The sequence below is a fragment of the Chrysochloris asiatica genome, unplaced genomic scaffold (assembly GCF_000296735.1).
Source record: "Chrysochloris asiatica unplaced genomic scaffold, ChrAsi1.0 scaffold00020, whole genome shotgun sequence".
NCBI lineage: Eukaryota > Metazoa > Chordata > Mammalia > Afrosoricida > Chrysochloridae > Chrysochloris > Chrysochloris asiatica.
Window position 1 is genome coordinate 19,901,647 of NW_006408538.1, and position 25,156 is coordinate 19,926,802.

The window sequence follows — 25,156 nt, forward strand, 5'->3', positions numbered from 1 at the left end:
TTCCTTTGGCTAATGTGAGTGTCAAAACATTCCCCAAATCATTAAGGCTCCAATATTTCTCTTTTTTTAGCCTGCTTCTGGCATTCATGTACAGATATGATGAATAACAGACCATTATCTGAAGGATGCTCCTAAATTTAAAGCCTTTTATTTCCAGGATGGCCAGCTGGCTTTTTATTCAAGAAATAATTCTTATGTGTCAGTCACTGTCCTAGGCATTGGGGAAGCCATAGGAACCTTATGTAGATTACTGCTTCTAACAGGGAAGATGACTTAAGCACAGTTGGGATGAATATTATATTTAGTGAAGAAACAGGAGAGTCTTAGAGTTTATAACATCCTCACTATTTATAACCACATCCTTCATTTTAATTAATGCATTGCAACGGATTGTTAAATTCATTGCAATAGACATTTGTATATACTGTAATGTTATACTCCTTTCCAGTCTGTGTAATACTGTTTATTAGGGTGGTATTTTGTTTATATATGTCTTATACAAAGGTGGTTATTACTTTACAAGGGCTATAATGTTTTTTAGTAAAATGAAAATTCACAGTGAGGATTAGTGTTCTTGTCTCGATAGGTTTTTGTAGTTATTGGTGGACGAGCCAAAGAATAAAAGTGGAATGTATCCTCCTGTAACATTTATATTTTATCCTTTCTCTCTCTGACAGAAAATAGAGTGTGAAAGTGGAGTTGAAGACTGTGGCCGGTACCCTTCTGTAATAGAATTTGGAAAATATGAAATCCAAACCTGGTACTCCTCGCCTTACCCACAGGAATATGCAAGGTAATAGGATAAGCCTGGCAGATATGACTATAACTTTAGTGTGAGGAAGGAAAAATCTTGATTCTAAAGTAGAAACTAGGTGATTTTAGGAAATAAATGTTGCTAGTTGATTCTGAGTACTTCAGAATTGTTACTTTTGCCAACACCTTTTTTATAGATCCATTGTACTATAAACATAATTCTTAGTTATTGCAAATTTGCCTTATAGTTTTTAGACCATGCTTTCTCTCTTTGGTTAATTGGGCAAATGTTGATTTCTATGAAACCAAATTAGAAACAACAACAGTAAAGCCATTATATAGTGTTTGATGGACTTTCTTCTCCAGTTGAGTTTTCGTTTTCCTAATTCAGCCTATTAGTTTTATCTCTGATTTATTGCAGTTTTGTTTCAAGGTGTTTTCTTGTTTTGCTATGTTTTTATCAAAATATAGCAAAGAAGAAAAATGGGTAAAGTGGCTTATATTTAAGAGACTCTTCCCCATATCTTTACTTTTAGAGCCATTTGTGACGACATTGTTAAAAATGAAAAGAAGATGGCGACTGAGTTCTCATTGGTCTTGAGCTCAGTGTGTGACTGTTAGAACCATGGGCACGGAGCACATAAAGGTCTTCTGCCTTCAGTCACATCAGGCACACTCCATGATTGTCTTCTCAATTTTTTTTAGTCTGCGAAGTTGCCAATAATCGCAAACTCACTTTTCTTCTAAAATAGATGTTATTTTCTGTATACTTGGGTCTCTGGCCAATCTAACTAGAGAAAAGGGGGGTTGTTCTAGAAGTTTCATGGCAAGCCATGTGTCAGGAGTCTTGGTTTCCCCTCTCAGCTTATGCCACTTGGCTGTGTGTCTTGTTTTTAAAATTCCTATGAACTTTCAGTTCTATGGAAATTAAATTATGTGCTTTGAGACAATTGAATGAACTTTGCATATAAGTGAAAGTGTTGGAAATAACACATCTCTGCCCATCTCTCCTCAGAACCTGTCTCCCAGTCTTGTACCCCAAAGACCTCTAAAATACTTTGGAACATTTTCTTGTAAAGACCGTCAGTGTCTGTTTAAGCATGGATAGCATACTATTTTTAAAGGTTCTCATTTTTAAAGGGGAGGAACAATCAGAAAGGGAAAGAAAGCTGTATATCTGTTGTCACTCAAAAAGTCTTTTGACTTTCAGATAACTTTAAATTTGTCTCAACTAGAAGTAGAAAGGAAAACAACTAAGTTGTAGGACTTATGTGCTGTATAAGTATGCAGATCGTTGAAAATGTTAAGTGAATTCACTTTTCTCTGAATAAAAGATTATTCTAGTCACACTGATTACATATGTTGTTGAAAATATTGGCGTTAAATCTGAAAGTTGTATGGCCACCTGACATGATGACAGCCTTATTACTGATGTTTAGTGTAGAGATTCCAAGTCTAAAACCTCTCCTTCTGTAGAACATTTCCAAGGAAACAAATGATTGATTCAAAAAGTAAAGACAGAACATATTATTGATTGTATTGAAAACCAATGTACGGTTTTTATAGTCTCTTCACTACTGGTGGCTGTTGCTTGATTCTAACAAAATATTAATAAGCTGCTTTTGATTTAGGAAAAAATCAGTAACATTTAATATTTTTCCCATAAGTCTGATGGGTTCTGTGATTTTTCAAACTTTAACAGATTGCCGAAACTTTACCTGTGTGAATTCTGTCTTAAATACATGAAAAGTAAAAACATCTTGCTAAGACACTCAAAGAAGTGTGGTTGGTTTCATCCTCCAGCAAATGAAATTTATCGGAGGAAAGGGCTTTCCGTATTTGAGGTAAGTGTGTATAAATAAAATGCCGCTTTCTGAAATCAAGTATTCTTAATTATTGGCTGTGTACTGATGTCTTTCTAGAAGGATCAAAGTGTATTTAATTTTGGCATTGAAATTCAGACTGCTTTTTAATATATCATCATGGTTTGGAATGTTTATCTAACCATATTAAGCAACCACTTACTTAGATTGACGTAGAATCCCTGCTTCATCACATTAACTTTTTTGTCTTCTCTCAAATCCCTGTCTACACCAGATATATTCACCAGTGAATTTATGATCTCCTCAGCTCTTTGTAAATTTTACGTTTTTTGGCAGGAGAAATCAGCTTTGTTCGGCAACTACAGCCAATGTCTGGCAGGTGCTCATTCTTCCAGGGATTGAGCAGCTGTGCGTATCTCCTAATACTCAACCACCTGTGTTTCCAGCCATTTCTTGGCAGGATGGATAATCCTTTTGGTGAGATCCCAGCAGATGTTGGAACTTACCCCAACTGAGTAGAGGCCACCCTTGGAATACTCTGCTGTTTACAGGAACCTCTGATAGCCATGTGTCTGTCATCATGGGTTTCCTGAAGACATTTTGTGTTTTCAGAACAGATTTAGTAGCAGAAAGTCTTTTTGCCTCTATATCGTTTTGATTGTTGATTCATTCTGTTGTTAGTTTCAAAGATCCACGTAGGTCAGTCAGTTGTACCTTGAGAGGAGACCATGCTGTGTCCTGTCATGTGATTGCCTAATCTTGGGGCTTCTTTCTGCTCTTCTTTCTTCTCTTTATTCCAGTCAAGCATTTCTTATTGTCCTGCCTTGTTTTCTTCTCTGTTGCCCATTTTGATGCATTGTTTTTCCTTCCGGATGCTCACAACAGCTGTCCTTACCCAGCGGACATGGTGTCTTCTATCTCTGACATACACTTTTACTCTAGGAGTCTCTTTTTCTGAGTTGTTCAAACTGACTTTTATGATTTTCTCCTAATTTCTGACCTGAAATGTCTTGTGTTATATTTAGTGTAGGGAAGCTCATACGTTTTTTCATGTGGACTAATCTCCATCTGTCATTCAGACCTGAGCCCACAGGTTTTTCCCAAGACTTGTTAGAAATGAACACACAGGAGATTCTAGCTGTGTTTACGTTGGTTTAGAACTCCTCTTCCTCATTATATCAGGCCATTTTGGCAACTTTGGCGGAAGAAGGATGTTGCTGCTTGGAAGATTTGAGGATATCTTAAGCACAGGGTTTCTTACATTGGGCATTATTGGCATTTCAGGCTGAATAGTTTTTGTTGTGTGTGTGTGTGTTGGGCTGGGAAGTGTTTATTTATCCTTTACGTTGTTGAATCTGTAATCACACCCTGACCTTCCCCCTCTGGATGTGAGTAGCAGCCCCCATCTCTTAATTGTGACCATGAAAACTGTCTCCAAAACCAGCTGCTGTGAACTTGATTTCATCTCACAGCAACTAAATGTGTTCTCGAGTAGAACTGCACTCCAGACATGGCCGGAAGTCTCTGGTGGAGAAGCAAGAACTGTACCCCTAGTATCGCTCTGCTGGGTTAGAGGGGAAGCAGATGCAAACTGCCTGTCCTTCCTGATGTGTGTGAGGATGCTGCCCAGCCAGCCCTCACCAGCTGAGACCTACAGGACTGCTGTCACTTGAGGCTTCCCTAGTGTCACAAGTTCCACTTTCTTATTGGCTCCTTTCCTGATGCCTTAGTTCCTTTCTTCTAACCAAAATAAAATGGAAATCACTGTTTTAATGTTTCCCAAGGGGCAAAACACATTGTTAGCCTTAAGTAATTGTGAAATAAATCAGCATGAGTCTGTCTCTGGGGTTGAAGCTCTCATAAACTCTGTAGAGAGAGCCTCTCAGGGTTACAGATGGTCTGGGATTCCAGGGTAGGTGCTTTGGGATCATACAGAGATGAAAGGGAGGAAAATAAGAAGCTGGTTTGTAAAATTTACTCATAAAGATAATTGAAGGGGTTGGAGTTGGTAAGTGCCAAAGTCCCATTTCTAGAACCTTGAGTTCATACTTAACTGTCCAACATATATGAGGATCTTTTTTCTAATAAGTTTCTTGAATTATAAAGTGAATGACTAGTCACAGATTAATGCTTAACAACACTAGTGCTTTCCTGTTCCTATCATCTCATCTATGCCTCTTGAAAGCAAGCTGTATTAGGACTGTCGCAACTGATATGAATTTTGTTTCCACTTTGTACCATCTCTAATTATTTGTCTGGTTCACAGAGATAAATCTCTGCCTTTCCTTTCTGAAAAAGGAACTGTTGTCCCCAGTACATAAAAACTTCCTTTAATTAAAGAGAGAATTGTATCGTCTATGCCCGTTGCCCATATTTGATTAAGTTGTTATGTGTGGGACCTAGGTTTCATCCAAGGGAAATAGTTATATGAAGTCTAAAAATAATTTGTGTAATATGAGAACCCATATGGTTCACGGGAGACTTGAGAATGGTCAAGTTTATTGTTAAAGAGCTCTGGTTAGCAAGTATCCATTTCCCCTAAGAAAAGTGCTAGGGCAATTCTTCTTAAATCTGCTGTGCTTTCTGTTTTCAATAAGTAATTACATTTGATCAAAGAAATTGGCATCTGTGCCTAGCCTCCTGTCTATAACCATCAGTATCACAGCTTGATTCTTTTATTTTGAGCAGAAGTAGACTGTAATCATGATACTTACTGTAGGTGGAAATTCATCTCACTTTCTCTGTAAGTATTCCCAACATGGATATTTTATCTTTTCCAATTGATGCTTAGGATAAAACCAAAATGGAAGCTTCATTTGCTAATCCACACTTATGGGGGATAAGAATAATACAGTTCGGTTGTTTTATCTTTTCTATGAAGCACTCTTGGAAAAAAAACAGAAAGATTAACTTACTTGGGAAGTATTTTGATCTGCTTGCATTTCCTTTAATTCAGTTATATTTGATTCATATAGAGAGGACATGCGTAATCACTTTTAACTCACAATAAATTTTAAGTAAAAATTGCTCCCTTGCTAGTGGTTTGACCTTTCTTCAGGTGCTGAGAGAGAAAGTACAAAAGGTGGGATTTTGATTTGCCAGGTGACAGCTATTTTCTGGTTAACTTGATACTTGTTTAATGGAGTGTTTTAATCTCTCCGTTTAGGATTTGGAAATAAAATTAGGTATTTTTTAAAATACTACATAGAAGAAAACTATTTTATGTTGAATGATATTTTTATGTTAAATAATGTTGTCTGTTTCTTTTGCTAGGTTGATGGAAATATGAGCAAAATTTATTGCCAAAACCTTTGCTTGTTAGCCAAGCTCTTCCTGGACCACAAAACGTTGTATTATGATGTCGAGCCATTCCTTTTTTATGTCCTTACAAAAAATGATGAAAAGGGCTGTCATCTGGTTGGATACTTCTCGAAGGTAAAACATGAGCCAGCATGACCTTCATTTTCTTTTTCAGAATGTTTTTGGTAGAGCCCAATTCTTTGAACAGGGCTTTTTTTATGACTATAATTTGAATAAATGGCATGTTTTTGGAAAGCTTGGGTTCTTGTTCAGAGCTCATTAAAACAAAACAAAACAAAAAACTCACTGTGCCTAGGAAGTGTGGAAAGTGCTGTTTGCTGTCTGGCCGATTGGCATCCGTGTAATGTTTTAACTGCTGCCTGACAAATACTTAGCATCTTTGATTTTGTAAATATTAAGCTGTTTCCCTCTTTTTTCCCCAAGTATAGTCCACATGAGGGTTTCAGTGTAATGTAGCATTGACTGGAGAATTCTCATTTCTCCTTGTTGCATGCCCTTTCACCGTCATCACTGTCTTAGTGGGTGAGAATGTAGGCATTGGGACCATCTGGCTTATCTCTACAGCTGGTTTTATACTTTTGTCTCTTACTGTCTGTGCTGTTGTCTGAAGTTCTGAAACAACTTCACCTTTAGAAAGCCTAAATTTCTCTAGCAGTTAGCACAGAGAAGACCTTGACATGGGGTCGTTACCATGTGTTTTTCAGTGGTTCCAAGCGATGGCTCACGTTTCCTGCTCATAGGCTTCTAGAAAAACTGGGTTTGGAGATCTTTACCCACATGACATTCACTTTTTTATCACATAGGAGATTAACTTAGTGCACCAGAGTGGCATATAAAAAGAGAAGTTAATTGTGAGTCTTCAGGCAGAAGCTAAATAATCTGAATTTAGTATTTGGATTATTTTGTGATGTGTTGTTGCTTATTCAAAGATAAGATTAAGTGAACGTTAATGAACATTCTCTTACATAATGTATAAGTAATAGAAGTGTTTATTTTCCTTGAGGATCAAAACATAGGTTGTATTTGCAGGTACTCTGCAAACTGTGGATGTGGTTAGCTGTTGTCAGGCTGCCCCTGGCAGGCACAGTGCTACAAAACTAGCTCCATCATCAAAACCATGGGGTTTTCATTGACTGATTCTGGGATATAGTTCACCAGGCCTTTCTTCCTCATCTGTCATAGTCTGGAAGCTCCATTGAGACTTGTTTAGCATCCTAGCCATGTGCACGCCTCCACTGACAGGTGGTGGTAGCACATAAGGTGCACTGGCCAGCCATCAAACCCATGTCCTCCCTCATGGAAGGCAAAGAAGCATGAATTCTACCAGTTAATTTAATGTTAGCAATCAACCCAAACCCATTGCTGTCAAGCTGATTGTGACCCTAAAGGACAGAGTAGAACTATTCCATCGGTCTTGTTGTTAAGTGCTGTCAAGTCAGCTCTGACCTGTAGTGACATGTACGGTTTCCAAGGTGCAGCTGGTGAGCTGGAACCACCGTCCTTGCAGTTCAAGTGGCTTTGCGGTCTGGTGCGTTAACCCACAGCGCCAAACCGGGTCTACATACCTGTAATCTTTACAAAAGCAGATTTCCACATCTTTCTTCCGTAGAGTGGCTCATGGATTTGAACCACTGACCTTTTGGTTAGTAGCTGAGTGTTTAACCATTGAAACTTAGAGCTCCCTATAATCAACCCAGAGTCTCATTAACAAAATACCAGTAAGTGGCTGCAGCACATATGGAACACAGCCTCTGTGTTTGAGTTTTACCTATTAGGTAAGGTTCTAAAATGACCAAGTTAACGTGCACATTGTGAATTCAAAAGATGACAAAACTAACATAGAATAAAGCATTAAATAGGAAATCATTTATATAATTTATAAAAACATCTTACCTTCTATGTAGGTTTATTGAACTATTTTTCTCCAAAGAGTTCAAAACCATGGTCTTGATTGTACTTCCTTTTAGAAAATGTTTGTTTAAATGTACAAGGTAGCTTCAAATGTTCATGGAAAAATTGAATTGAAGGGTATTGAAATGTCCCCCAAACCTTTAGAAACCTCTTCATGTGTGAGTTCAGACATAGAGCTTCCTAGTCCCTGCTTCCTGTACTCTGTGTTTGTGATACTCCTGGGGAGCAGCCATATTTACCAGTGCTGAAGACAAGGCCATTCGCTGCTCTGTTACTCTTCCTTCCCGCTTGCCCAACATTTGTGTTTCCAACAAGGTGTAAACTGTTCGCATTTTATCCCAGGTTTTTCTGTGGTATCCCAACAGGTACTGCCATTTCTTATTACAGCTGGACCACTAATATTTGGCAGTATAGTGGAACAAAATAAACCTAGATAACTGTTTTAAAAAACTAGATATAAATTAAACCATAAATTAGGATGTGAAATGCTGTGCCCTTTAGGGTTCAGCCAAATTCTAGAGGTCAAGAGAAACAAAGGAATCCTGGTGTCAATATAAGATAAGTATTGGACTGTTCTCCCTGCAAAGCTAGCAGCTTAAACCCACCAGGCAGTCTAAGGGAGAAAGTTGAGGCTGGCTGTTCTCATGAAGATTTAGTCTCAGAAACCCTATAAAGGGTCACTATAAGTTGGAATCAACTCAGTGACAATAGTTAACGTTTACTCTTATCTATAGATTAAAAATTAGCTGTAGTTAAACATGTATTAAGAAAAAAGGGGGAAAATCATTGTTGGATTAAAAAACAAAAGGTAAGAAATATTGTTGTTAGTGCCATCTAATCAGTTCCAACTCATAGAGGCCCTGTATAAGATCTCCAAGGAGTGGTTGGTGGGTTTGAACTTCACAAGCCTTGTGGTTAGCCATCCAGTGCTTATCCTACAGTCCCACACCAGAATCATTCCGGGCAAAGGAAGGAACAGCCTCACAGGTGAACTCTTAACCTAATGTACATCTGTTTCCACATAAGAGCAACCTATTTGTCTGACCTTGCAAAGTAGGCATTGAGGTACTCATCCAGTGAGGGACAGTGCATCTGCTTAGGAAAGCTGACACATTTTTTCTTTCTCCTCACTTTTCAGACTCCAAAGACAACTGTGAATGTGCAGAAGTTGGGAGCACATCATTTGCACAAAGAGATCTTTAGTTTTACCCTGTAGGGTTTTTCCACAACTGTTTCCTATGATCTTTCAATGAGATTCATTAAAGTTTTGGGTGTTCTGAAGTAATTCTTTGATGTGGTTGGTACCATTTGTGGTCATTCTTATTTGTGGTTTATATTTGGCCAGAGAATTGACAACCTCAAAAGCTTTTTTCAGATCTTGTCTGTGTAGATTTTGGCGGCTTCTATGTACCCTGAATAAAACGCTGCTCTGATGCCACATCCCAAGAAATTTACAAATTCTTCCTTAACTAAGTCTAAGAGCTGTTTCCCACCGCATTCTTCCCAATCTTCTTCCTGGCTTCAGACTGTTGGTAATATTTCCCCCTCACATTTGTTTAGAGGCTTTGAGGTTTCGTCGTCTTCTTCTCTCTTCCCGGTTTGAAATGTAGATGAATTACTTCTCTAGCATTTTACTTTCACTTTTGTATTCATAGGAAAAATTTATTTGCATTCATAAATGTATTTATACTATTTTAGTTTCACTGGGGCATTTGTTCAAAGGTAGACAGATTACGGTTATAAAGTTTTAAGTTACTTAGCAAAGTAGCTGGCTCAGTCCTAGCTTACCTTGCTCCGTGACTCTCTGGATGTTTTTTTTTCCTAAGTTGTTGGAGCAAGGACAGTGTTTCTTCCATACTGTCTTTATTCTGTTTCATTTTGTTTATGTTTTCTCGGCTTCTGTTTTTGTGTTTTGTGGTACTCAACTTTCAAGGATAAAGACATAATTGAGAGGCATGCCACTTGGGTTGATGGTTTGTTGTTAGTTGATAGTTTGATTAACACAGGATTATTGGGTTTGATCCTTACCTCACACATTGGCTTCTCTGAATATTTTACAAGGACAGTTGCAGGTATAGGGAATTGCCCACCTCAGCAGAGCTCTGACATACTTGATCTGTTTCTCCTTCCCTTAGGAAAAGCTTTGTCAGCAGAAGTACAATGTCTCCTGCATAATGATCATGCCCCAGCACCAAAGGCAAGGATTTGGACGGTTTCTCATTGATTTCAGTAAGTGAAGCGCTTTATTTACTTTCATGATCCAGGGAGCTGATGGCCATTACAGGCAACAGTAACACATAAAACTTTATTTAACTTACTTGGTTGTTTTTATCAATAGATAATGGGTTTTCTATTTATATTTACTTAGGTTAGAAAATTTTCCTCAAGTGACAAATTTACTGCTGCTCAGTTATTGTCCTCTAGGAAATTGAGACCAGGCCTCTCGGCAGTGTCGCCAGCTCATGGAGCTGAATGGGCCAGTGGAATTGCTTTCCATTAGGTGGTGGTCATGCTCATTAGCACCAGAAGAAGCCATTATCTGCGATTAAAGCTGAAGAAAGTGTTATTTAAAAGGATTTTCAGCTTTCTAAAACTGTGCCTATGGTCTTGTACTTGTAGAACAGAAGAGGGATTTCGTTAGGAAAACAATTCTTTAGGTAGCCTACCCTTTGAGCTTCTCCAATAGAAATAACTCTATCTCGTGTGTTTGTTTTCCTTCTGTGTTATGGAAACCATCACAATGTTTGTATCTGTTGTTGTAAAGTACCAAGGAGTCGGTTCCAACTCGTAAACACCCTGTATCGGATTTCTAAGGACCAGCTGGTGGGTTTGAACCACAAACCTTGTGGTTAGCAGTATCTAAATGTATGAAAGTGATGTGGCAAAGGCATTAGACCTCGCCTAACTTCTCAGGGAGGAAGGAGAGTCATTGTGAGCATCACCCGCCCAAGGCTGACTCTTCTGCCTCCTGTTGCCAGCCTCTTTACCATCCTTCCCACAGCATCCTCTCCTTCTCTGCTGTGTTTAGTACTGTGTTGCAATGACCACACAGAAGCCACAGACAGTACTCAACTGTAATGAAGTTTATTAGAGAAGCAGCAGGTTACAATCAACTCAGCATTACAACCTTACTATAGCAGGTTACAAGTCAGCTTCTTCTCAGCCAAGCCCTCAGGCAGGCCTGTCTCTGACCTTGGGCCTTTCTGTCCTGCTTGGACAAATGACAGAGCTGTTTTAGGTACACCAAGAGGCAGGCATGCCACTCCACCAGCAAGCCCCCTGCCTGGAGATCCTCAGTTTTCTTGCTGAGTGGGCTGAGGAGTCCACTGTACTGTCTCCTACTGGTGCCCTAGTTCTGCTGCCATTGTTTCTCTGCCTCTGTTTCTCACCCACTCTCTCTAGTGCTACTGTTCTGTGTTCCCTGGGGCTAGGATGTTATCAGCACAGGGATCTGGGTCCAGAAGATAAGATCCACTGCTGGTTCTTTCTTTGTGTTTTGAAGTCCCCCCTTTTAGCCTATAATATGACCCATTTTAAGTGTAGTAGGATGGCAGAATTGAACAATCGCCTCGTTAGGTTTCTGTGAACCTTATTAGCATGGTCCTACCCCAACAGGATGCCATGTACCTTATTTACATTATTAACAAGCTATCCAATATCCCATGGTAGACTACAAACGCCTCATTTGCACAGGTGCATCCAGTCTTTTGGTGGGCATTGTGAAGACTATACTTGTTGTTATGTGCTGTTGAGTCAGTTCTAAAACATAGTGACCTGTAAGCTGTTTCCAAGGAGCAACTGGTGGTTTTGAACTGCCAACCTTGTGGTTCACAGTCCATTGCTTGTCCTCCAGTGCCACACCAAGACTCCAGACTATGCCTAGAAGGGTCATACTAAGTAACTCAATGCACCGCAAGAGATTTCCCAAGACACTTACATTAAACACAGTTGTAACTTCTGAGCTTCATCAATTAAGATTTAGAAAAAGATACACAGAACAATGTAAAAGAAAACAATGGTACATCCTTTCCCTTCCTTGCTTGTTATCGCATGTGTAAAATGTAACATAATGAACCATGTTCTATTGATTATCAGATTTTAAACTGAGACTAAGAAATTGCATAATCTTTACAAAATACGTGTGAAAAACATAATGTAAGAAATCTGTTGTCTAAATCTGTGTTATTATTAGCCACTGAAACCTGAAAAATCTGACAGTAAAATAACTATATAGCAGTTTGGGATTGACTTATATAATTTATTGATGTTGGAGGATATTATGTTATTTTTATTGAATAATTTTTTATATTTTTGAATAACACTTCCAGTTATTAATTCATTACCATTGTTTTATCAATCCTTTCTTGGCTTAGATACCTTGGAAACTAGCTATTCCTGCAGAGCCATCTCACCAGGAGTTCAACGCTTTTATTTCATAGAGTCCTAGTTGATATCACTTCTACTGGCAACTCTAGTTGTCTTTGTTCTGATGATATCTGTGGCCACCATTCAGAGGTTGTTCATAAGTATTATAATAACTTTCTAGTTTGCAAAGCAGTCATTCACATTTACAAAATTTTTTTCTAGTATATACATGCCTACAGAAGAAGGCCCACTTCTTAGCTTAGTATTGGAGATATTCCAACATGTGGTAGTAGCCTGTCTTTCAGGCTTTTGTATCCACTAGTCTTCATTCCTTGTCCGTAACTTCCTTTCCCTGAAATGACAACTTTCTCTCCCCACCTCTCTCTTTTCAAAATCTATTGTGCAGCACCAGCTCAAATGCCTTTTGTTTGTGATCCCTAGTCCTAGAACTTGTTACATTTCCTTGGCACCGCATCTATGCATTATAGCACTTAACTCCTTTCACCCTTTTATGATAAATATTTATGTAAGTGTCATATTTCTAACTCACTATGAACTCCTCAGATACTTTTCTTCTTTGTATTCAGTAGGACAATTTGCTCAATAATCTTAATTTGATACCGCAAAAAACTATTTCTTTTAAAAGGATCAGCATGAGGCAGAGCCCTGTGAGGTGGAGGTTAAAGATAACACAATTGTTCCACTTTTCCAGGATGCTTTGTTGTTGTTAGGTGCCGTCAAGTTGATTCCGAATCATAGCAACCCTGTGCACAACAGAACAAAAAGCTATCTGGTTAAAAAAAAAAAAAAAAGCTGTCTGGTCCTGTGCCATTCTCAAAATATTTGTTACCTTTGAGCCGATTGCTGCTGCCACTGTGCCTGTCCATCTCGTTGGGGATCTTCCTCTTCCAGGAACTGGTCCGCCTGCTAATATGTCAGAGTCTTGATATCATTGCTTTAAAGGAGAATTGTGGCTGTACTTCTTCCAGCACAGATTTCTGTGTTCTCTGGCAGTCCATGGAACTTTCAGTATTATTCTAAAGCACTTTAGCTCAAATACATCAATTCTTCTCTGATCTTCCTTATTCTTTTTCCAACTCTAACATGCATATGAGGCTATTAAAAACACCATAGCTTGGGTCAGGTGCACCTTGGCCCTTAAACTGGTATAAAGAGGTCTTGTGCAGCAAATGTGCCTTAAATGCAATACATCATTTGTTTTCTGAATGCTGATTCCGGTAGTGTTGACTGTGGATCCTAGCAAAATGAAGTCCTTGACAATGTCAATCTTTTCTCCATTTAACATGATATTTATTGGTCCAGTGGTGAGGATTTTTGTTTTTCTTTACGTTGAGATGCAATCCATACTGAAGGCTTGGTCATTGATCCTCATCAGTAAGTATTGTAAGTCCTCTTCACTTTCAGCAAGCAAGGTTGTATTATCTGCATATCCATAGGTTACTCCAGTTCTGATACCACCCTCATGTTCATCTAATTCAGTTTCTCAGGTTATATGCAAAAGTATGGTGAAAGAATACAGCCCTGGCACACACCTTTCCTGATTTAAACCATTCAGTGTCCCCTTGTTCAGTTCAAATGACTGCCTCTTGGTCTGTGTATAGGTTCTTCATGAGCATGGTCTTGAATCCCCGTTCTGCACAATGTTACCCATCACTTGCCCTGATCTATGCAGTAGAAAGCCTTTGCATAGTCAATAAAGCCCAGGTAAATATCTTTCTGGTATTTTCTACTTTCAGCCAAGATCCATCTGATGTCAACAATGATAGCTCTAATTCCATGTCCTCTTCTGAATTCTGCTTGAGTTTCTAGTAGTTCTCTATTTATGTATTCTTCTAGCTGTTTTTTAAATTATCTTCAGCAAAATTTCACTTACATAGGCTATTAATGATATTCAATACTTTACACATTCCCTTGGATAACCTCTCTTTGGAATGGGCACAAAAATGAATCTTTCCCAATCAGCTTTCTTCCAAATATCTTGGCATAGTTGAGTGAGCATCTCCAGTTCTGTGTCTGTTGGAAGATTTCCATTTGTATTCTGTCAGTTCTGGAACCAGTGGCTCTTAATGATATATGCTACGTCTTGAAACATCAACCATTTCCTTTTGGTTCGGTTACTCTGTGTATACTGGATCATTCAGTATTTTGCCCATGAAATCTTTCAGTATTGCGAGTTGAGACCAGAATATTTTCCTCAGTTCTTTCACCATAGGAAATTTGAGCATGTTCTTCCCTTTTAGTTTTCTAACTCCGGGTCTAGTACATTTCACTATAATATTTCACTTTGTCTTCTTGGGCTGCCCTTTGAAATTTTCTGTTCAGCTTTTTTACTTCATTACTTTTTCCAGTTGCTTTAGCTTCTTTATGTTTAGGAACAAGTCTTAGAGTCCCTTCTGACATTCATTTTGCCTTTTCTTTCTTTCCTGTCTTTTCATAGACCTTTTGTCTTCTTACTGTATGATATTCTTGATGTCATCCCAAAGGTCTTCTGATCTTCAAGTCATTAGTGTCTAATGTATCATGTCTGTTTTTGAGATGGTCTCTAAATTCAGGTGAGATGAGTTCAGGGTCATATTTTGGGTCTAGTGGACTTATTTTCATTTTCTTCAGCTTCAACCTGAACTTGCATATGAGCAGTTGATGGTCCATTCCACAGTTGGCCCCTGGCCTTATTTTGGGTAATTAATATTGGGGTTTTCTACCATCTCTTCCCACAGATGTAGTCAATTAGATTTCTGTGTATTTCATCTGGTAAGGTCCCTATGTATAGTCACCTTTTATGCTGTTTAAAAAAGGTATATGCATTGAATAAGTCATTGGGCTTGCAAAATCCTGTCATGGAATCTCCTCTATCCATTCTGTCACCAAGGCCATATTTTCCAGCTACTGATCCTTCCTCTTTGTTTCCAACCTTTACATTCCAATCACCAGTAATGATCATTTCATCTTAACTGCATGTTGATCAATTTCAGACTGAAGAAGTTGGTGGTAGTGGTGGTGTGCTGTGCAATCAGTTACAACTCATAGTGACCCTGCATAGAGTTTCCTAGGCTGCAGATCTTTACAAGAGCAGAAAACCTTATCTTTCTTCTGGGCAGTGGCTGGTAGTTTCAAATTGCTGATCTTGAGGTTAGCAGCCTGACTCATAAACCACTACACTACCTGAGCTCCTTGAAGAAGTGAGTAGAATTTCTCAATTTAATCATCATTCGCTTTAATAGTTGGTGTGTAAATGTGTAACAGTGGTGTTCAATGGTCTTCCTCGTTGTTGTCGTTAAGTGCCATAGAGTTGTTTTTGACTCATAGCAACCCTGTATAGGGTTTCTGAGAAGCAACTGCTGATCCTACAGTGCCACACCAGGAGTCTTTGTGGGCATATGGATGTTATCCTATTGCAGACAGTGTTGCACTTCAAAGTAGATCTTGCTTGAAATGTTCTTTTGATGATGAATGCTATGCCATTCCTCTTCAATTTATCTTTGCCAGCATAGTAAACCATATGATTATCAGATTCAAAATAGCTAGTACCAGTCCATTTCAGCTCGCTGATGACTAGGATATCTATGTTTATGGGTTCTATTTCATTTTGACAACTTACTATTTTCCCAGATTCATACATTCCATGTTCTGAATATTAATGGATGTTTACCATTGTTTTCTCTCAATTTGAGTTGTGTCCCACTGACAAATGATGGTCGCTAAAGCTTTTATGCCTTCTGCATCATCACAATCAACCCTGCGTTAAGGAGACATCTCTTCTCCAGTCATATTTTGAGTGCCTTCCAAGCTGAGGACCTCATCTTCACGCACTCTATCTGTCAGTGTTCCACTGCTGTCCATAAGGTTCTCAGTGGCTGAATATTCAGAAGTAGTCCGCCTCTCCTTCTTCTTAGTCTGTCTTAGTCTGGAAGCGTGTCTACCATGGGTGACCTTGCTGGTATCGCTGTATGGCTTCACGCATCACAGAAACATGCAAGCCACCCCAGTGTGACAAACTGATAGATGAGTAGTAATGCTGTACCACTCCCTGCTCCCTGATGGCAGCCACCACTCCTTCCGCCAGTAGTCTCCTCATACAGTTCTCAGCAGCATCTCACAAAACTCATGAACTGTCACGGAAACATCTCTAGAGCACTTACAGAGGCTGACAAATCCCAGATTCGTAGATCTTAATGCCAAGATGGAGGATTCTCCTATCCACGTTGTTGCTGGGATGAGGAACCCAAATCATCAGGTCAGAAGATAGGCTGTGTTAGTTCACAAGGCTACAGAAGTTGGTGAATCATGCCAAGTGATAGACTGCATGTACCAAAAATGAGGTCAGAAGGAGATGAGCCAGAGGCAGCATCCAGAGCAAAACAGTGAACTTTGTTAAAGGATTCCTGTATATTGGATTGATACCACAACCCAAAGAAACTCAAGGGTGGTAACTTGAATCACACCGTCTAGTAAAGTGGAGACTACAGGTACATCCCACTTAGGATTCTCATTAACAGAACAGCAATCACCCACTCCAAAATGGGACCCTAATCCCAGTCATAGAGGCTTGGACTTGTAAAACATCACAGACTGAGGAATATGGCTAGAAGGCCTGTTAAATAACAGACTGTACTGCAGGTGTATTTTTGTTCATTTGAAGTAAATCTTCAGAACAATGTATGGTCACTGTCCACAATTATCTTATACCTAAAATTGAAAGGGACTGGCACTTAACAAAATGTAAGTCTCTATACATCTTTGCATGATCTGGCACTGAAGCTTTCTATACAAGAATAACCACGGTGTTGAAGAGAGACTCCCCTTCAGATGCTAAATCGTTATCTAACCACATTAGAATCTACCCTTGGTTTTTCAAAAGTGTAGAGCTATAGGGTAAGCACCAGGTTGCTAACCAAAAGGCCAGTGATTCAAACCTACCAGCCACAACCCTGTACAGAGTCATTATGAATTGGAACCGACTCAAGGGCACTTAAAAACAAGCAAACATGTTTAGAAACTATTAGTGGAAACCATATTTCCATCTACACAGTTTTTAAACAAAAGTAACCTTTGTTGGTCGACTCAGGGCCATACTGAAACATCAGAATACATATAGGCAGTGCAATGCTGAGGGTATGGTTGAACTTTCTTTCAAATACCCGTGGCAGAGCCCCTGTGCTGTAAGGAGTGTGGTGAATGATTGGAGGAAATGGGGAAGGAACTTGGGAGTTATTCCCCCAGAGAAGAAAGACTAGGTGCAGAATTTTCTAACACTCAAAGACAATGGGAACTGGCGTAAACCCAATAGAAATTCAATTTAAAACCAAAAGAATTTCTTAGCTACAGAGGTTTTAAAGAAGATAGAATAGACTGCAGAAAAAATTGATAGCATATCCTTCTTTGGAGTTACTTAAAATAAGGGCCGATAGATATCTTTCTAGAACGATTTAGATCCAGTCTTGGCAGAGGAAGAGGATGAATCTAATGACCTCTCATAATATTTTTCAACCTCATAATGCAGAGCTCCCAGCAAGAAAGATAAACTTAGGGTTACAAGTTTTCTCAAGTCTGGTCTGGTGTTTTAAGGGATCTTTTAACAGTGAAATTTATTTTATTTCTCTTTTGTATTTGAGCTGAGCCTGAGGACCTTTTGTCAGGGGTGTCTTTTCAATAACTGAAATAAAGTTGTGGAGCAGGAAAATCTTTATTTTATCTATAATAATAGCTAGTTTAGCAAGCTGAAACAAGATGCCAGCAGGAAGAGAGCTGTAGCCACCCAGCTGCCCATCTGCACACTGATTCATTCACAGGTAGGCAAGCAATATGCTATCCTGTGTGGCTGTAAAGAAATGCAAGCTCAAGGCTTAACGCACTCTTCACCAAAACAGTATTGGGTAGTCAGAAGGAATCACCCACAGTATCAGGTGTTGCTGTTGGAATCAGTTGTTCTTTGGGGTCTTACTAGAACCCCTTGTCAGGAGGTTTGTCAGTGCAGGTAATTTTTTTTTTAGGTAAAATTTTACTGAGTTTTTGTTGAAAGTTTACCCAGCAAATTAGGTTCCCATTTGACTTTGCACATAAATTGTTCAGTGACATTATTTAGATTTATCATAGTGTGTCAACATCCTCTAATTATGTTCTTTGTATTCCCTTTGCAATATTCTACTTTCCCTTCTCGTCTTTGAATTTGAGTGATTTTGACCTTTTGGTCTCATACTAATGGTTTTGAAGCAGGGTACAGACCTTATGGGTAATATCCTTTATTTTATAGGCCACTCTAAAGTAGGACATTTGCTGAGCTTGGCCAGAGTGTCAAAGAACAACAGCTTCCATCTTCTCATAAACCATTGCATGAATTTTGTGACTTTCCCCAAAACCTAAGCAAGGTCAAGAAGGGAGTGACTGTTCTGGGTGAGAATCTGATGTCCCATTCCTTTTCCTTAGCTTCTCTTCCTCAGTGAGAAAATATGAAAGTCCTTTCTATCTCTGTCTCCACATACACATTCCAGCCCTCCTTCACAACCGTAGCTCCCACCAGATATCTTAGAAGGTCCCTTCCCACAAAGTGTTTGTGATCCCAAGTCAGAGCCTCCTAGTCACCAGACAGGTAGCTGCTGCTTCTCCCCAGGCATTGATGTCAGAGTTACTACCAGGTCCTGGCCATTTCCAGCTGCCAACACTGGCCAACTGTACCATAGCCAGCTCACTCTTGGGTTATTTTTTAACTTTTATTTTGAAATAATATCAGACTTCGAGGATAGTCGAGAAAAAGAAAAAAACAGCACCAAGAAGTCCCATATGCTCTTCCCTCTGACTCCCCAAATGTGTTACCATTTTTTCACATTTGCTTTATTACTCTTTCTCTCTCATATATAGATCTTTTTTCTTAATCATTTGAGAGTAAATTGCAGACATGATACACTTTACCTATAAATACATCAGTGTATGTTTTCTAAAAACAAAGATGCTATACTATGTACCCATAGGACAAATGTGCACAATATCAAGGAATTAACATCCATTAAGCTCTGTTAGCTCATTAATGTACATCTTGTTCAAATATTCAGTTTTGCCATTTTAACGAATGTCATTTATAGAATAAATGAATAAATAAATGTATTTCCCCAGTCTAGAATCACATGTCACATTTAAGTATTATCTCTTCAATCCTCTGTAATCTAGAGCAGCCATTTCCTTTGCTTTGCTTTGCATTTCATTGCAGTGTGCAGGATATCTGTGTTGTACAATATTCCTCAATTTGGGGTTCCCTGGTATTTCCTCATGATGAGATTCATTACTTATTTTTGCGGGAATACCGCAGCTGGGATGTCCTCCTCAATGCCTCCTTACAGCATAACCATGATCAGTTATTTATTTATTGGGTTATGACAATGCCAGCCAAATCTTTTTGTTTTTCTGTTGATAATAAGTATCTGGTTGAAAGATACCGTGGTACTATAAATACTCTTATTTCTCATACAATTTTCACTGACTAGTTTTAGCATTCCTTGATGATTCCTGGAGTAGTCTGTCTTAGTCTGGAAGCTCATCTGAAACCTGTCCACCACGGGTGACCTGACTGGTATTTAAAATACTAGTATGTTGATTAGCAAATGGTGATTTTCTAATTTCATTGTTCTGCTTAGTAGTTGGCATTCTACTATTAGGAAGTTTTCTCTTCTTACTCATTTATTCATTTATGGACTTTATTTTATTGTATGGATTATCATTTGTTGCCACCATTATTTATTTTGATGTTCAGATTTACTTAGATCTGTTCAGTGGGAACTGTTCCAAACTGATTCCTTTGTCCTTTAGATACATACCCATGCGTGGAAAACTTCCATGTGTTCTGGCACAACATACTGTTCAAGAATCGTCTTGTTTTTTTTTCTGATCTGGCCCTATAATTACCCATTTCTCCTAAGACCTTTAGTTCCGTATAGTGGAGAGCAGTATTTATGGGAACCAATATCTGAGCATTTACATGTGGTCAGTGACATGGAGTATACTGTACTGCTTCTACGTTCTCTTAGAGGACAGAACTTGGAATAAGTATGTGTGTGTGTGCATACTGTGAGTGTTTATAATATACTAGCATGCAAACACACCCCTATCGTGAGTTCATTCTATAACCTCCCATTTCACACCAGCAGTGCCACAGGGGTTTATTCTATCTGTTAACATATCTGTAACTCCTTTTTCTGATAGGGAGAAACCCAGTTTCCATTATCCATTATGTCTTTACTTAGCCAGTCCTAGATTACACACCCAAGTTTTCGATGACTAACTGAAAAAGAGTAAAGCAAATAATCAAAACATTCAAAAGCTAGAAAATGCATAACTGTTCATCTGATCTATACATGGTCATGATAAAATTTTGCAAGACGAATACTCGTTTATTCTGAATACCCTTTTAAACCACATAGACAGTGACTATATACATTGACGCCACCAGATGGAATACACAGGAATCAAATTGACTACATACATGGGAAGAGAGGATGGAGAGACTCAATATCATGAGTCAGAAAAAGGATAGGGTCACACTGGAGCTGACCATCAATTGCTCCTATGAAACTTAAGGCTGATGCTGAACAAGATGAAAACAAGTCCATGAGAGCCAAAATATGACTTTGAATATATCCCACTGGAATTTAGAGACCATCTCAAGAAGATGTATTAGACACTAGTAACTGAAGACCAAAAGAATTGTGGGATGACATCTAGAACATCATACAGGAAGAAATTAAAATGTCTATAAAATGACAGGAAAGAAAAAACCCAAAATGGACACCAGAATAGACACTGAAATTTGTTCTTAAACATAGAGAAGCTAAAGCGACTGGAAAAATGAAGTAAAAGCTGAACAGAAAATTTCAAAGAGTTTGAGAAGAAGACAAAGACAAGTATTATAGTGAAATGTGCAAAGACCTGATGTTAGAAACCAAAGAACATGCTCAGCACTTCTCAAGCTGAAAAAACTGAAAAAAAATTCAGTACTCACATTGTAATTTTGAAGGATTCTGTGGGCAATGCAGGGTTCTGGTATGGCATTAATAGTATAAGCACTGGACTGGTAACTGATAGGTTGGCGTTTTGGACCCACAAGCTGCTCCTTATAAACCCTATGCTTGGTCATTAAGAGTTGAAGTCAGCTCAACAGCACTTAACAACACGGGCAAAATATTGAATAATTTATTGTTATTGTTGTTGTTAGGTACCATCAAGTCATTACGGACTAATAGCAACTTTCTGCACAACAGAATGAAACACTGCCCAGTGCTGTGCCAGCTTCACAATCGTTGCTACGCTTGAGCCCATTGCTGCTGCTACTGTGACAATCCATCTCATTGGGGGTCTTCCTCTGTTTCACTGACCCTCCACTTTACCAAGCATGATGTCCTTCTCCAGTGACGGGTCTCTCCTGATAATGTGTCCAAAGTATGAGAGACAAAGTCTGGCCATTCGGGCATCTAAGGAACACTCTGGTTGTACTTCTTGCAACACAGATACATGTTTTCTTTTGCTGATCCATGGTCCTTCTAGTATTCTCCTCCAACACCGTGTCTCAAATACATCAGTTCTTCTGCTGTTTTTTTTAATTAACTGTCCAACTTTCACATGCATATGAGATTATTCTAAATACCATGGCTTGGGCCAGGTGCACCTTAGTCCTCAAGCTGACATCTTTGCTCTTCAACACTTTAAAGAGGTCTTGCGCAGCAGATTTGCCTAATGCAATATGTCATTTGATTTCTTAACTGCTGCTTCTATGAATTTTGATAGTTGATGGAGCAAAATGAAGTCTCTGACAACTTCAGTCTTTTCTCCATTTATATGGATATTATTTATTGGTCTAGTGGTGAGGATTTTTATTTTATTTTTACATTGAAGTGCAACCCATTCAACTGAGTGGATCATAACAAACTGTGGACAACATCACAAAGAATGAGTGATCCAGAATATCTTGTTGTGTCCATGAGGAACCTGTACATAAGACCTAGAGGCAGTTAGTTGTTAGAGAACAGAACAAGAAGATACTGAATGGTTTAAATCATGAAAGGTTATGCGCTAGAGTTTTATCTTCTCACCATATTTATTTAATCTGTATGCTGAGCAAATAATCTGAGAAGCTGGATTATATAAAGAAAAATGTGACATCAGGATTGGAGGAAGACTCATTAATAACCTGGGATATGCAGATGGCACAGACTTGCTTGCTGGAAATGAAGAGGACTTGCAGTACTTACTGATGAAGATCGAAGGCCACAGCCTTCAGTATGGGTTGCACCTCAGTGTAAGGAAAATGAAAATCCCCACAACTGGACCAATAGAAACCATCATGATAAATGGAGAAAAGATTGAAGTCCAATACTCCATTTTGCTTGTTTCCACAATCAATTCTCATGGACACAGTAATCAAGATATCATTCGATGTACTGCATTAGGATAATCTGCTGCAGAAGACCTCTTTAAATTATTAAAGAGCTAAGATATCATTATGAAGACTAAGGCACACCTGACCCAAGCCATCCTACTTTTAGCCACCTCATATGCATGTGAAAGGTCAGATAGTGAATAAGGAAGACCAGAGAAGAATCAATGCTTGAACTATGGTATTGGGGAAGAATAGTGAAAGAACCCTGTAGTACCAGAAAAGCAAACAAGTCTATCTTGACAGATGGCCAACCAGAATGTTCCTTAGACGTGAGGATGGTGAGACACGTTGTCTCACATACTTCGGACATGTGGTCAGGAGGAACCAGTCCCTGGAGAAGGACATCGTGTTTGGCAAAGTAGAGGGTCAGTAAAAAATACTCCCAGGATAATGTATTGAGACAGTGCAGCAACAAAGAGCTCAAACAGGATCAGTGTGAGCATGGCACAGGACCGGGCAGTGCTTCATCCTGTCGTTCATAAAGTGACTATGAGTCAGAACCCACTCCAGGACTCCTAACAAGTACCAAAATGGATGGTCGAAGACATTCTAGGCAACAAAACAATGAGAAAAATCAGAAAAGAATATATAGATGGACATTACTAGATAAATATTGTAACTTCAATATCGTAAACGGTAATAATATTCAAAGCAAACACAACGTGGAGGATGTTTGATATCTGTAATATTTAAATAGGGAAAGCTTGATAGTACTGATACATGGTATGGCACTGTAGGATAAGCACTGGACTGTAAACCAGATGGCGATTCAAACCCCCCAGCTGCTCCTTGGAAAACCCTGTACAGGGTCAGTGTAAGTAAGAATAAACTCCATGGCAGTTAACAACAACAACAATAGAAAAACAGCTGGACAACATGAAGTTAGAATGCACATTTACTTAGTGCCAGGTGCTTAAAATACTGATGAGGATCACAAACCACAGTCTTGCACCTCAATAGAAAGGAAACAAAAATCCTCACTCGTGGACCAATAAGTAACATCATGATAAATGGAGGGGAAAAACCTGACATTGCCAAAGACTTCCTTTTGCTTGGATCTGCAACTAGCATTCATGGAAGCAGCAGTCATGAAGTCAAAGATACATTGCACTAGGCAAATCTGCTGCGCAAGACCTCTTTAAAGTGTTCAAGAGCAAAGGTATCAGTTTGAGGACTAAGGTGGCCCTGACCCAGGCCTTCAGATTTTCAGTAACCTCATATGCGTGTGACAGTTGGTCAGTGAATAAGGAAGACAGTAGAAAAATTGATGCATTTGAGTTAATGGTGTTGGAGAAGAATAATGAAGGTACCATGGACTGCCAGAAGAGCAAACAAACCTGTGTTGGAAGAAGTACAGTCAGTATGACGAGATTTCGTCTGTCATACTTCAGACACATCAGGAAGGACCAGTCCCTGAAGAAGGACATCATGCTTGGTAAAGTGAAGGGTCAGCAAAAAAGATGATGACCCCAAACATGATGGATGGGCACAGTCGTAACAATACTGAGGATGGTGTGGGACTAGGCAGCATTCTGTTCTGATGTGCTTTAGGTCGCTTAACAACAACAACAACAAGGTGCTTTTCTAAGTCCTGCACATACTGACTAATTTAATCCTCACCAAAGATGAGATGTTGACTTGTAACCCCATTGTACAGGTGTAGTAACTGACGCAAAATTTCACAAATAATAAGTGACGTAGCTGTGATTTGAACCCAAGCAATTTAACTCTCAATCACTATTCTGCATGGCCTCTCAAGTTCAAATGGCTAATTTAAACTATGAAAAATATGTAATTTCAAATAACTGCCAAATTACAAGTTTTTGCCTAGCAAAGTAGCAAAGTTACTCAAATCTAGCTAAGTTACTATAAAATGTGAACGTTCATATTTACACTGGAGAAAGTGTAAATTGGTAGAAATTTTTTGGAAATTTTGACAGTATGAAGCTTTCTGATCCCGTATAGATTTACAGCCTCAGAAACCCTGTACAGGGTCGCTATAAGTCGGAACTGACTCCACGGCACATAACAACAACATCAGAAGCCTTTACAGTTGTTTTTTGCTTGTTTTCTTCATTTAAAAAAATTTATTGTGGTTTGGGTAACAGTTATTTTTTTAAAAAGCAATTTATTTTAAGAAAATCAACAGTTAAAATTTATACTTAGCTTAAGAATTTTTATTGATTTGCTTCTTTGAAAGTGAGTTTCCTCCCCTTAGAGAAGCAATATAAACTCATAGTAGAGAGTTAGAAAAACATAGATTAATACCAGGAGAAAGTAAAAATCCCTCATAAACATGTTCCTCAAAGAGTTAATGGTTTGGTACATTTGCCCTTCACAGTCATTATTTATCATAGGAATAAAATTGAAATAGCTAGATAATCACATACACTTGAGAAAATTATGGTACATTTATATAGTAGAATATTATTAGCCGTTATAGATTATGTTCTGAAGCAATTTTTAATGTATAGGAAATGCTTATGATTAATAAATAGGTTTCAAAATCATACATACAGTAAAGCCTGTGAACGCCATAACT

The 25,156-nt window shown here is 38.7% G+C and overlaps 1 protein-coding gene across 1 annotated transcript in view; it reads left to right on the forward strand.

The window, feature by feature from the left end:
* KAT6B (K(lysine) acetyltransferase 6B) overlaps window positions 1–25,156 on the forward strand; it is a 290,464-nt gene that overhangs the window by 229,018 nt on the left and 36,290 nt on the right. Inside the window, exons 10-13 of the mRNA XM_006835926.1 lie at window positions 678–793; window positions 2,456–2,597; window positions 5,850–6,011; window positions 9,944–10,037. Coding sequence (XP_006835989.1) covers window positions 678–793; window positions 2,456–2,597; window positions 5,850–6,011; window positions 9,944–10,037 — 514 coding nt within the window. The remainder of the gene's footprint in view (window positions 1–677; window positions 794–2,455; window positions 2,598–5,849; window positions 6,012–9,943; window positions 10,038–25,156) is intronic.